This window comes from Ovis canadensis, chromosome X, assembly GCF_042477335.2.
Source record: "Ovis canadensis isolate MfBH-ARS-UI-01 breed Bighorn chromosome X, ARS-UI_OviCan_v2, whole genome shotgun sequence".
Taxonomy (NCBI): Eukaryota; Metazoa; Chordata; class Mammalia; order Artiodactyla; family Bovidae; genus Ovis; species Ovis canadensis.
In genome coordinates, this window is record NC_091727.1 from 104478301 (window position 1) to 104492493 (window position 14193).

The 14193-nt window shown below is 38.2% G+C and overlaps 1 protein-coding gene across 1 annotated transcript in view; it reads right to left on the bottom strand.

Moving 5' to 3' along the window:
• The window catches only part of STK26 (serine/threonine kinase 26), a 70537-nt gene that overhangs the window by 17107 nt on the left and 39237 nt on the right, over nt 1–14193 (bottom strand). The window contains exon 3 of the mRNA XM_070292005.1: nt 5376–5606. Within this exon, the coding sequence (XP_070148106.1) occupies nt 5376–5606 (231 nt within the window). The remainder of the gene's footprint in view (nt 1–5375; nt 5607–14193) is intronic.

Sequence of the window (14193 nt, forward strand, 5' to 3'; positions counted from 1 at the left end):
TCTGCCATAAGTGTGGTGTCATTTGCATATCTGAGGTTATTGATATTTCTCCCAACAATCTTGATTCCAGCTTGTGCTTCCTCCAGCATTTCTCATGATGTACTCTGCATATAAATTAAATAAGCAGGGTGACAATATACAGCCTCGACATACTCCTTTCCCAATCTGGAACCAGTCTGTTGTTCCATGTCTAGTTCTAAGTGTTGCTTCTTGACCTGCATACAGATTTCTCAGGAAGCAGGTCAGGTGGTCTGGTATTCCTATCTCTTTAAGAATTTTCCAGAGTTTGTTGTGATCCATACATCAAAGGCTTTGGCAGAGTTAATAAAGCAGAAGTAGATGTTTTTCTGGAACTCTCTCACTTCTTTGATGATCCAACAGATGTTGGCAATTTGATCTCTGGTTCCTCTGCCTTTTCTAAATCCAGCTTGAACATCTGGAAGTTCATGGTTCATGTACTGTTGAAGCCTGGCTTGGAGAATTTTGAGCATTACTTTGCTAGTGTGTGAGATGGGAATGGCAAATCACTTCAGTATTCTTGCCTTGAGAACCCGATGAACAGTATGAAATGGCGAAAACACAGGACACTGAAAGATGAACTCCCCAGGTCGGTAGGTGCCCAATATGCTACTGGAGATCAGTGGAGAAATAACTCCAGAAAGAATGAAGAGATGGAGCCAAAGCAAAAACAGTGCCCAGTTGTAGATGTGACTGGTGATGGAAGTAAAGTCCGATGCTGTAAAGAGCAATATTGCATAGGAACCTGGAATGTTAGGTCCATGAATCAAGGAAAATTGGAAGTGGTCAAACAGGAGATGACAAGAGTGAATGTCAACATTTTAGGAATCAGTGAACTAAAATGGACTGGGATGGGTGAATTTAACTCAGATGACTATTACATCTACTACTGTGGGCAAGAATCCCTTAGAAGAAATAAAGTAGCCATCATAGTCAACAAAGAGAGTCCAAAATGCAGTACTTGGATGCAATCTCAAAAATGACAGAATGATCTCTGTTCGTTTCCAAGGCAAACCATTCACTATCACAGTAATCCAAGTCTATGCCCCAACCAGTAATGCTGAAGAAGGTGGACAGTTCTCTGAAGACCTACAAAACCTTCTAGAACTAACACCCAGAAAAGATGTCCTTTACATAATAGGGGACTGGAATGCAAAAGTAGGAAGTCAATAAACACCTGGAGTAACAGGAAATTTGGCCTTGGAGTACAGAATGAAGCAGGGCAAAGGCTAATAGAGTTTTGCCAAGAGAACGCACTGGTCATAGCAAACACCCTCTTCCAACAACACAAGAGAGGACTCTACACATGGACATCACCAGATGGTCAATACTGAAATCAGACTAACTATATTCTCATATTCCAACCCCTATCAAAATCATACTCAAGACCCATTTTAAATGCTACTCCCCAGTTTGGGGATTAGTATACTTGATAAACCTACTCACAGATAAGTGGGAGATATGAGGGAAGTTAGATCGACCTATCTGGAGCTAAGGTGAGAGGCTGAAACCAGAGACAGGAATCTAAAAACTGTCAGAATAAAGTAGATGAGACGGATGAGGGTGAAAATGCACAGTGAGAGGAAGACACAGAGGAGGTACCCAATTAATAAATATCTGCTGCATTGAGTCTAATATGAGGCTTCTTATAGGTGTATTATAGGAAATTTAAAACGATTCTTATTTTGAGTGAAAAAAAAAACCACTGAAAAAGGAGGAAATATTTCCCTCTCAATTTCCTTCAAGTTGCACCAGAAAACTAAATTTTTTTTAATCTAAAGAAAATTCCAGAAATATTCCAGAAACATTCACCATACATTGGGAATAAGCACACATAAAAGTCTCAGGAAAAATAATAAGAAAGCTGTGTACAGATCCTATTCTGGAATATTTCACCTCAATCACTCAATTCTTTTTTAAAAAATAAATATCAGGAGTTGTGGTATATGGAGGGGGGCATATATCCTCAACATAAACAGAAATCTAAAAGCAATTTTCAGCAGCACATAAAGGCATGATTCAAATTCTATTCAATGCCTGAGTGACCTTCATTTTAAGATTTACATCGAACTAGAAAAATATTTAAAGATTATAAAAGATTCTTCCAATATTATGAGATCAGAAGGGAAGGGTTTGCTTATTTTAGCACCCTTCATAAAGACTAACTTTGTCTGTCAAGAAAATCTGCACTGAACTAAAATTAAAGGAAAATACTGTGGTCATACTGATGTGTTTATCTGGTTTTTACTCTTGTTTTTAAAAACAAAGTTATACAGTGAGCTCAGTCAAAATGAATACCCAGTACATTTTTGCAAGTCTCACGAAAAGCACTACAACTATATACAGTTTCAGAGAGCATATAATTTTCTCTCAAATGCAATAACTTTTCCTCCAGCTTACAGTGAGGTCCTGGTTATATCCTGTATTAGGACAACCTGAGAAGAACTCAGTATCCTACTTTACTCAATTAGCTTGACTCACAAAATCCCCCATGTTATCTGAAATGCAAGGATGGGCCACAATAAGAACAGAAGTCAACTGATGATGCAGTTCTCTGATGGTACTTAGAGGATGTAGCCTTGAGTTACATTGACTGCACCAAGCCAAACCCTGTTATATTTGATGTGATTTTAATTTAAAAAAAAAGCAAGCCTGAAAAGTCACACTATGTCTTAATATAAATGGAAAATAAACAAGGGGTTGATTTAAGAAAGTAATTTAAATAAACAGTATTAAAGAGTTATAAAATTATAATTCTTTTGCTCTCTGTGTATATACGTACACCCAAAATGAGACAATATGTGTGTATGTTTGTGTACAAATAATCTAGACACAAATAATCAATACCAGCCATCTGAATTTCTACAATTTTATCATGAACTAACATGTTCTTCAAAGTAGTCTTTCTCATAATGTACTTTAATGATCGGTTAAAGAGATAAAAATAATGCAGTTTAATTCTTTAAGAAGACATCTTGGATAAGAGTTCTGTATCCTAAACTGGCCTAAAAATATTCTGCAATCAAGATTTGGAGAAAACAGACTATCAGTTATATTAGTTAAAAGATTAAGTATTTGGGGGATGACTGGTACGTGTATACTATGAGGGAAATTTTTTAAAATGTGAAATCTTAGGAATAAATAATGCAAACCGAGTTACAATTCATTTTCCATGGGAGTATTGACTACAAATAAAGGTTGTGAGCAACCAATGGGGCTTCCCTGGTAGCTCAGCTTGTAATAAATCCACCTGCAATGCAGGAGACCCTCGTTCAATTTCTGGGTTGGAAAGATCCCCTGGAGAAGGGCATGGCAACTCACTCCAGTATTCTTGCCTGGAAAATCCCATGGGCAGAGGAGTCTGATGGGCTATAATCCATGGGGAAACAAAGAGTCAGACACAATTGAGTGACTAAGCACAGCACAGCATAGCACAGCAAAAGCAACCAGTAAAAGTCAATACCATGTCAGTACACATTTTAAATAGGGCTTACTTAATATTTTGAGTCAGTTACCAAAAGTAGCTTATCTGGTACAGATGCCTAAAAATAGCAAGTGTTCAGATTTGCTCCAGAGTGGATCTGAAATTATAAGGAGTAAACCAGAATGAGCATGTGCGCGCACACACACACACACACACACACACACACACACACACACACACACACACCACCATTACCACCACCACCAAATTTCCTGGGCTGCCTACAACCACGGGAACTAGAAGAGGGGGACCTAAAACTACTGAGACTGAAGGCCAATAGGATACTGAAACAAGGAATCTGACCTGCTAAATAAGCTTTTTAGGAAAGAATATGAAAGCCAAGTACACCACAAAGAATCAAGTAATTATGTACACAGTAAAACAGAGTAATGGCTAACACTCCAAAGTATATTGGATATGAGTTACTAGCAGTATTACTGCCTCCTGTGAGTCTTTCCTTCATACCATAATGGGAAAAAATGATAGAAGTGACCATTTGCTTATTTATGCAAATGGCACCTTGGGCCTTGTATGCATTCAATCACAAAATCTACACCATTGTAGTGCAAAATGGGATTGTAAGCTCTTCAAAGGCAGGAGCTGTTCACTTTTACATCTCCATAACCTAGTACAGTGTGACACACAGTGACTGGTTATTTAATGATTCATTCTACTATGCGTTAATTCCACAGTCACCTAATTCACATACTCTTAGACTAAATTAGCCTCTGTTGGGAATTCCCTGGCAGTTCAGTGGTTAGGACTCTGCACTTCTACTGACAGGGGCTAGGGTGCAATCCTGCAAGCCACACAGCTTGGCCAAAAACAAAAAAATATTAGGCTCTATAAAAAGCCAGGGAAATTGATAATGAATATCTATATAAGTATTAACTAATACAGTTTATCCCAGCAGAACATAAAAGGATAAAAAGACAGCATTAACTTTTGTGCAGGCCAAGAGCCTAATGGGTTATAAACACACCCTTCTGGCCTAGAGATAGAAAAGCAAATAAACAAAAAAACCCTTCCCTCTTATAAGCCCTGAAAATCAAAGATCTAACTAATACTGCCTTCCTCTGAAAAATATCAATATGGGGATATATTTTTAAATTTTAAAATAATTTAAACTCTAAGCTAGATTTTTCTAATTATTTATTGTTTATATTTCAATAGATACAAATCTTGACTCTAACTCTGGAACCCAAGAACTCACCAAAGAGTTTTCTGTGATGCAGAAATACCTCCATCTGCTGGAATTTTAGGTGTCTGTTAATTCTATAACCCTGGAAACTAAAAATCCAACTTTTTTGGTGGTGGGGTTAGATATTATTCTATTTAATTACATTTCAACAAGTATTTATCATGTGCTGAAGATGTGCCATGCCCTGTGCTATGTGATGTGAAAACATGACAGGTTGAACTAAACTCCCTGATATCCAGAAGCTCACAATCTAGAGGGAGGGAGAGTTGTGTAAATAACCACCATAACTCAATGGAACAAGTGACATACTTACAATACATATGCCATCAATTCTGAGGTTGAGATAGACTGGGCCATTGAGAGTAATGTGTGAAAGTCCAAGAAGAAAGCTCTTTCCTGACAAAGGTTATGTGTCAAGGCTCAGCTGCCTTTCTGCTCCTCCATCAACCCAAAAGTTCAGGTGTGGAAAAACGGTACAGCTGAGTACTGGATGCATTCAGGACACAGCTGCTAAATCTAAATCTATTTTGGCCCTACAAATGGAGCTAGATTCTGCCTGAAGGCCGAAGGCTGCCAAATCCTAATTTAAGACACTGCCTTTCAAAAAACAGAATTAAAAAAAGAAAGAAATACTCATAATGAAAGTACCTCATGATCCAGTGCACACATTACCTTTAAATATGATCCATAGTATTTCGTTACGTATGAGCTGTCACACTGACTCAAAACCGTTATTTCTTGCTGAATGTCTTCAATTTCATCTTCGGCTTCCTCGAGGTCTATGATTTTAATAGCAACCACTTGCTGGCTACGGTTATCAATTCCTTTGAAAACTTCTCCAAAGGAGCCTTTTCCAATGCGTTCTAATTTCGTGAAGAGCTCTTCTGGATCGGCTATATTATTCTGAGGGGGCAGGGAGAGAAGAAAGGGAAGAACACAAACATTTTGTATCAAAGTTTTAAATGAAGGAAAATAAATCATTTTAAGACAATATCACATTTACCTAAAAGAAAGCATACAAATTCCCTTGACTCTCCACACGTGCTTTGTTAGAACAACTGTAACCCAAATGGGTAGTCCATATTCTACTGGATCACCCACATTAAATGGGCTTAGCTGATCCTGCTATCAGAAACAATCTCATACAGCAAATGTTGTCTCTGGTGCATGCCAAAGGGCCAGACTCTTTTTAGAATAAAGCAGTTGACTATATACAATTTACACATTAGTACAATGGTAGTGATAGTGAGAGAATACCTAACCTACTGTAGGTAGGGGCGTCATTAAAATTCTTACATTCCACCAGCAAAATATTACCTTTAAACTCTCCGACTTGGACAACCCAATCACAGCACCTGTACTTGAAAACCACCATGTAAACAACACACAACACAAAAGACCCAAGAATCTACAAGTCTTTTTTTCCTTCTTCTTTATTTGGGATCCTATCTGTATGTGTGGCTCAGATGGTAAAGAATCTGCCTGCCATGCAGGAGACCTGGGTTTAATTCCTGGTTCGGGAAGATCCCCTGGAGAATGGAATGGCTACCTACTTCAGTATTCTTGCCTGCAGCATCCCAGGGACAGAGAAGCCTGGTGGGCTATAGTCCATGGGGTCATACAGAGTAGGCTATATGACTGAGCATCTAACACTTTCAACTTTCATTTGTATGTAATGCTCTCATCAATGGCTGAAAATAAAATTCCAGAATAAGTCAATATTTTTCTACAGAAAAATCTGAATCAAGCATAACTTTTCAGGTTAACAAATGTATTGGCAAGACTTAGATTTTATAACTTCACTGTCCTTCCCTGACTCAGAAATATCCTTTATTTAATAGTGCACAATTTTTATTTCAAATTTGACTCCCATAGGATAACCCTTAACCTTACTTAAATTCATATTGCTGAATATATACTGCTGATCAAGTAGAAAAAAGGATTTCCAAACCTTATTTCCAAACCAAAAGTCATGTTATTAATTAATTTTACTTTTTCATGGAAGGGCATTTTATTTTAAATATAATAGTAGTGTGTACATGTCAATCTAATTTACACTTAACTGCCTTATTAGTCTACAACTAAAACTTTACTTTGAATTCCTTCAAAATATAGAAGAATGTTATATAGTTCTAACTTGTCTATATTTAATTTGTTAATTGCACCTAGATTATCTGTTCATTTATTACAATTTAACCTGGTCATCAATTTCAGGAGGCAAATTATAGAGTTATTAGCATGTTCCTCTAATATCTTTTTTATTAGACAAATAGATCATTAACATTAATTTTCTCTCAAGTTCATTGTACCATCATCACCAAACAGACACAGTAAACTGCCCGCTTTTGAGTAACTTAAAAACTTATGACTGATTTTAAAGAATTTCATCAATTTTTCTCTTTTCGACCTGCCTAAAAGACAGTTTACACATGACCTGCTTAATTTACAAGCTTACCCATTCTCCTTGATTGGACTTTTTCCATTTTTAAAAGACAATTTTCCATGTATGCCATAGTCTCTTTGGTATGGCAAGCTACTTGTTATCTCCACCCACCTCCAGTACTCACATGGGACAAATACATCTTCAGCTGCCCATATGGGCTTTAAAAATAGTTTAGACTTCTTTAAATTGCAAACGTTTCTTTAATGCCAACATTTTGTTATAAAATACCTTTTACAAAACTTGAGTACCATCACTATTGATTAACTTGGTGCTTAATTTCTTACCAAGACATTGTGATTACTATCACATAATAGCTAACCCACAAATTATTCTTCCTACTTTTGGTAATGGTTCCTTTCTTTCTAGTAGCTTGTGGCAAAAATACTCACCAAACAGCTCAGTGATAGGTTCATCACCTTATAGTTCCCTAAATTCAGTGAATTTGGAAAAATAAAAAGAGCAAATCTTTCAGGTTTCCTGATGTAACTACAAAATACTCTAAAAGTTATAAATATACCATTGATTAAAAAGTAGACAATACGGACTTTCTGATAACACATTCTGGACCAGGAGTATATTAACTGTATAATGAGATTTTTTTTGTTCTTGGAAGAAACAAAGATTAAATCCTAATCTTCCTAATTCATGTTTTAAAAGGATTTGACTGAAACAACCACCCCGAGGGAGAACACAGCTGTTCTCGCTTTCTATAATAAATGGGTTCCTGAAAGTATGTAAATCAAAGATTTAAAAATCAAGTCACATTTTGAATTTTAAACATGCTCTGAAGTGAATCCTAACTCATCAGTGTAATATAAGATTTTAAATCAAGGAATGCAAAATTGGAAAAGAGAAAGATCTATCATTTATACATTTGCATTTCCCAATCTTTCATTGGGGGACTAAAATATTATTGTTTGGGGGTTTTCTCATGCAAAACCCCAACTTTCAGAGTGAAGGGAATCTTGAAAACAAGTTTTCACTAGTTATAACCTCACCTCCCTGACTTTCTAAATCTGGGATAGACAATACCTAAGTCCTAATTCCCCATTCACTGCGTCACCAGCTTCTTAAACCAAAGTATCCTAAGTCTTTATTAAGACATATTTCCTCCTGGCTTTTCATGCAAGGGTAAAAGTCAAGTAAATAAATGGTAAACACTCCAAGCAATGTAATTTAAAAACCACCTTATAAAGACGCTGGTTTGCCCAATCATTCACATTTACTCTTCTTTAGAGCCTCTAAGAGAATCAAGTCAGCTCCCTCTCAACCCAAATCAAATATTCTTTTAAGAATATTAAAATGTTTAAATCTATCTCTATTGCAAATGAATTTATTGAAATATCTGTGTTTGCATTGCCTTCTCAAAGCCATAGCCCAGGAAGAAGCTCTAAGTTCTGCAACAGCAAAAAGGATGAATGGCTAAATTCATGTCACATTTACTATTAATAACCTCAGATATACAGATGACACCACCCTTATGGCAGAAAGTGAAGAGGAACTAAAAAGCCTCTTGATGAAAGTGAAAGAGGAGAGTGAAAAAGTTGGCTTAAAGCTCAACATTCAGAAAACGAAGATCATGGCATCTGGTCCCATCACTTCATGGGAAATAGATGGGGAAACAGTAGAAACAGTGTCAGACTTTATTTTTTTGGGCTCCAAAATCACTGCAGATGGTGACTGCAGCCATGAAATTAAAAGATGCCTACTCCTTGGAAGAAAAGTTACGATCAACCTAGATAGCATATTGAAAAGCAGAGACATTACTTTGCCAACAAAGGTCCATCTAGTCAAGGCCATGGTTTTCCCAGTGGTCATGTATGGATGTGAGAGTTGGACTATGAAGAAAGCTGAGTGCCAAAGAATTGATGGTTTTGAACTGTGGTGTTGGAGAAGACTCTTGAGAGTCCCTTGGACTGCTAGGAGAAGACTCTTGAGAGTCCCTTGGACTGCTAGGAGATCCAACCAGTCCATTCTAAAGGAGATCAGCCCTGGGTGTTCTTTGGAAGGAATGATGCTAAAGCTGAAACTCCAGTACTTTGGCCACCTCATGCGAAGAGTTGACTCATTAGAAAAGACTCTAATGCTGGGAGGGATTGGGGGCAGGAGGAGAAGGGGACGACAGAGGATGAGATGGCTGGATGACATCACCGACTCGATGGACATGAGTTTGAGTGAACTCCGGGAGATGGTGATGGACAGGGAGGCCTGGCATGCTGCGATTCCTGGGGTCGCAAAGTGTCAGTCACGCCTGAGCAACTGAACTGAATTGAATGGTAGATAATTTATACATGCTGCACAAAAATGGGTCTGTGAAAATGAAAACCTCAGAGATCTACCTCAGGACATTCTCGCTATTCCTAACCTTTATCACCTGTCCTTTGCTTGGATTTGAACTCTTCTGCTATAGGTACATTGTTGCAAACTGAAGTCTTAGACAGACAGTATGATCACCACTAAAACAACAATGATAACAACAACCTTTTACTATGGAAATATTCTTAGAAAGTCCAAAAGGAAAAAATGAAGGATCATCATCTTGTCTCTCATGGAAAGTCAGGAGCAGATGGGTAGGAGATCAAGATGGCAGAGTGTGAGGATTCTGGGTTCACCTTCTTCCATGAACACATCGAAAGACATCTACATGTGAACCAACTCTTGCTGAAAACAATCTGGGACCTTTATGGCTCATCTACAACCAAGGTTACAAAGAATGCACAGAGTTGGGTAGGAATGGAAGAAATGCAATCTGGCCAGGGCAAGTGCCTCTAGTAAGGGACACACAAGAGGAGGGGTATTTCACAGTCTCAAGGATCCTCCTTGAGAATGATGGGTTAAAGACACATGTTGGGCATGACTCCAGGAAGACAGCCCCCTTAGCTGGTTTGAAAACCATTGGGACTTAGCAGAGGGCTGTAAGAAACCAACACTCTGCTCATGAAGCACATGCATACTTGCTTACTGTCATGGAACAAGGCAGAGGAAACAGACTGCAAACTACCTGGGGTTCTGGCTGGTTTCCCGCAACTGCCACAGCCTGTTCCCCAGCCTGGCAGGGTGCCCACTCCAGCTTCTCTTGCTCCAGTGCAGTGCATTGCTGCAAAGGCTGCTGCCACCAAGAAGAGTGTTTACTCTTAGAGAGAAGGAAGCTGCCTTGGACATATCCCTGCCTCTGAACAAGGAGAAGGAAGCCATTACCAGCATGCACGCGAGGAAACAGCCTGAAAATTGCCTGGGGCTCTGACTAACTTGCTAGGATGGTCTCAGCACTTACCCTGGCCTGTCCCGCAGTCCTCTGCTAATCCCTGTTGTTCACTGCTGCTCTCTACTAGGGCAGAGGTGCCATTGCCAGGGGGAAAGCACACACTTGAAACAGAACCAGCTAGGACCTGATCCTCAGGGCTTCTGCTCCAGTACCTTGGGCACCAACTCTGCCCCCAATGGGGTGGTGATGGCCATTGAGCATAGGAGAAGCCCTGGCTCTAGCCATTCCATCTCTAGCCACACCTTCTACCATGGTGATAGCTGCCAGCACACCCGGGGGGAAGGTGTGACTCCTGCTCACATCAGATTCAGCTCTCCCACCAAAGCCACTGGGTCCATGTAGACTGCATAGGGATGCTCCCACAGAAGCAACTTTATAGAGACAGAGATGTTAGGGAAAGAGGATTTTAAAATGTAGATATTTTAGAATGTGGTTGAACTTATATGACTACCAGTTTAAAACAAGTACATTATAGGTCAACATATAGGAACCTGATGGTAACCACCTATCAGAAATCTACCACAGATTAAAAAAAAACTAAACTAAAAAGAAAGGACCATACCATTAAAGAAAATCATCAATCAACAAGGGAAGAAACAGAAGAAATGAACAGATAACTACAAAAATAACTGGAAAAGAAGTAATAAAATGGCAATAATGACATACCTATAAATAATTACTTTAAATGCCAATGGAATAAGTGCCCCAATCAAATACGGTGCCTACTGTATAGCACAGGGAACTCTTCTCAATACTCTGTAATGACCTATATGGGAAAAAAATCTGGAGTAGGTATATCAGTTCAGTTCAGTCGCTCAGTCGCGTCTGACTCTTTGTGACCCCATGAATTGCAGCATGCCAGGCCTCCCTGTCCATCACCAGCTCCCAGATTTCACTCAGACTCACGTCCATCGAGTCAGTAATGCCATCCAGCCATCTCATCCTCTGTCGTCCCCTTCTCCTCCTGCCCCCAATCCCTCCCAGCATCAGAGTCTTTTCCAGTGAGTCAACTCTTTGCATGAGGTGGCCAAAGTCCTGGAGCTTCAGCTTTAGCATCATTCCTTCCAAAGAAATCCTAGGGCTGATCTCCTTCAGAATGGACTGGTTGGATCTCCCTGCGGTCCAAGGGACTCTCAAGAGTCTTCTCCAACACCACAGTTCAAAACCATCAATTCTTCGGCACTTAGCCTTCTTCACAGTCCAACTCTCACATCCATACATGACCACAGGAAAAACCATAGCCTTAACTAGACGGACCTTAGTCGGCAAAGTAATGTCTCTGCTTTTGAATATGCTATCTAGGTTGGTCATAACTTTTCTTCCAAGGAGTAGGCATCTTTTAATTTCATGGCTGCAGTCACCATCTGCAGTGATTTTGGAGCCCAAAAAAATAAAGTCTGACACTGTTTCCACTGTTTCCCCATCTATTTCCCATGGAGTGATGGGACCAGATGCCATGATCTTCGTTTTCTGAATGTTGAGCTTTAAGCCAACTTTTTCATTTTTCTCTTTCACTTTCATCAAGAGGCTTTTTAGTTCCTCTTCACTTTCTGCCATAAGGGTGGTGTCATCTGCATATCTGAGGTTATTGATATTTCTCCCGGCAATCTTGATTCCAGCTTGTGTTTCTTCCAGTCCAGCGTTCACTTTGCTGTACAGCAGAAACTAATACAACATTGTAAATCAACTATACTCCAGTAAAAAAAAAAAAAAGACACAGAGTAGCTGACCGGATAAGATAATGAGACCCATATATATGGTATATAAGAGATTCACCACAGAGCTTAACACACACAGAGATTGGAAATGAGAGGGTAGAAAAAGATTTCATGCAAACAGAAATGACAAGAAAGAAAGGATAGCAATACTCATATCAGACAAATAGACTTTAAAACAAAGCCTATAACAAAAGACAAAGAAGGGCATTATATAATGATAAATAGATCAATATAAGAAGATACTATATTCATTTAGATATATGTATCCAATACAGGAGAACCTAAATAATATAAAGCAAATATTAACAGACTTAAAAGGAGAAACTGACAATAATACAACAATAGTAGGGAACTTTTGACACCGCACTTACATCAATGAACATATCATCCAGACAAAAAATCAATAAGGCAACAATGGTCTTAAATGACACAATAGACAAGTTGGATTTAATAGGTATTGATTTATAGGACATTCCATCCCCAAACAGCAGAAAACACATTCTTTTCAAGTGTACAGGAAACATTCTCCAGGATAGATCACAAGGCCACAAAACAAGTCTCTCAACAAATTTAAGAGAATAGAAATTACATCAAGCATTTTTTCCCAATTACAGTAGTATAAAACTAGGAATGAACTACAAAAGAAAAATGGGAAAAGCACAAACAGGTGGAGACTAAAAAATAAACTATTAAAAGACCAATGGAAAGTGAAGAAATCAAAAGGAAATCATAAAATACTTCAAGATAAATGAAAATGGAAATGCAACTTTCAAAAATCTATGGGAAGCAGCAAATGCAGATCTAAGAGGGAAGTTTACAGTGATACAGGCCTCCCTCAAGAAAAAGATCTCAGACTAACCTACTATCCAAAGAAACAGATAAAGAACAAAGCCAAGAGTCACCAGAAGGAAGGAAATAATAAAGATCAGAGAAGAAATAAATAGAGACTAAAGAACAATAGAAAAAAAAAATCAATGAAACCAGGACTTGTTTTTCGAAAGCATAAACAAAACTGAAAACCTCTAAATAGGCTCACCAAGAAGAAAGAGGACCCAAAAGAACAAATAAGAAACCAAAGAGGAGAAATTACAAGCAATATCACAAAGATACAAAAAAATCTTGAAGAGAGTACTACAAACAATTATATGCCAATAAGTTGGATACCTAGAAGAAATGGACAAATTTCTAGAAACATGCAACCTGCAAAGACTGAATTAAGAAGAAATAGATAATTAACAGCCTGATCACCACTACTGAAACTGAATTTGTAATAATAATAAAAACTCCCAGCAAACAAAAATCCAGGACTGGATGGCTTCACAGGGGAATTCAACCAAACATATAAAGAAGAGCTAATGCCTGTCCTTAAACTATTCCAAAAATCTGAAGAGAATGAAACACTCCTAAACTCATTCTGTAGGGTCACCACTACTGTAATACCAAAACCAGACAAATACACTGTAAGAAAAGAAAATTTCAGGCCAATATCTTTGATGAGTATAGATTAAAAAATCCTCAACAAAATATTAGCAAACTTCATACATACACTATGATCAAGTAGGATTTATTCCAGTGATGCAAGATTGGTTCAACAGTCACAAATCTATCACTTAATATACCACATTAACAGTAGGAATAAAAATCACATGGTCATCTCAACAGATGCAGAGAAAGCTTTTGACAAAGTTCAACATCCATTCACAATAAAAACTCTCATCAAAGGTGGTACAGAGGGAACACATATCAACATAATAAGGGTTATTTACGACAAGCTCATGGCTAAAATCATACTCAATGATAAAGGTTCAAAATTTTTCCTCCAAAATCAGGAATCAATTCAGTTCAGTTGCTCAGTTGTGCCCGATTCTTTGCAACCCCATAGACTGCAGCACACCAGGCTTCCCTGTCCATCAGCAACTCCTGGAGCTTGCTCAAACTCATGTCCATCAAGTCGGTGATGCCATACAACTAGCTAGGATATTCACTCTCACTACTTCTAACATCATATTGGATGTCCTAGCAACAGCAATCAAATAAGAAAAAGAAATAAAAGACATCTAAACT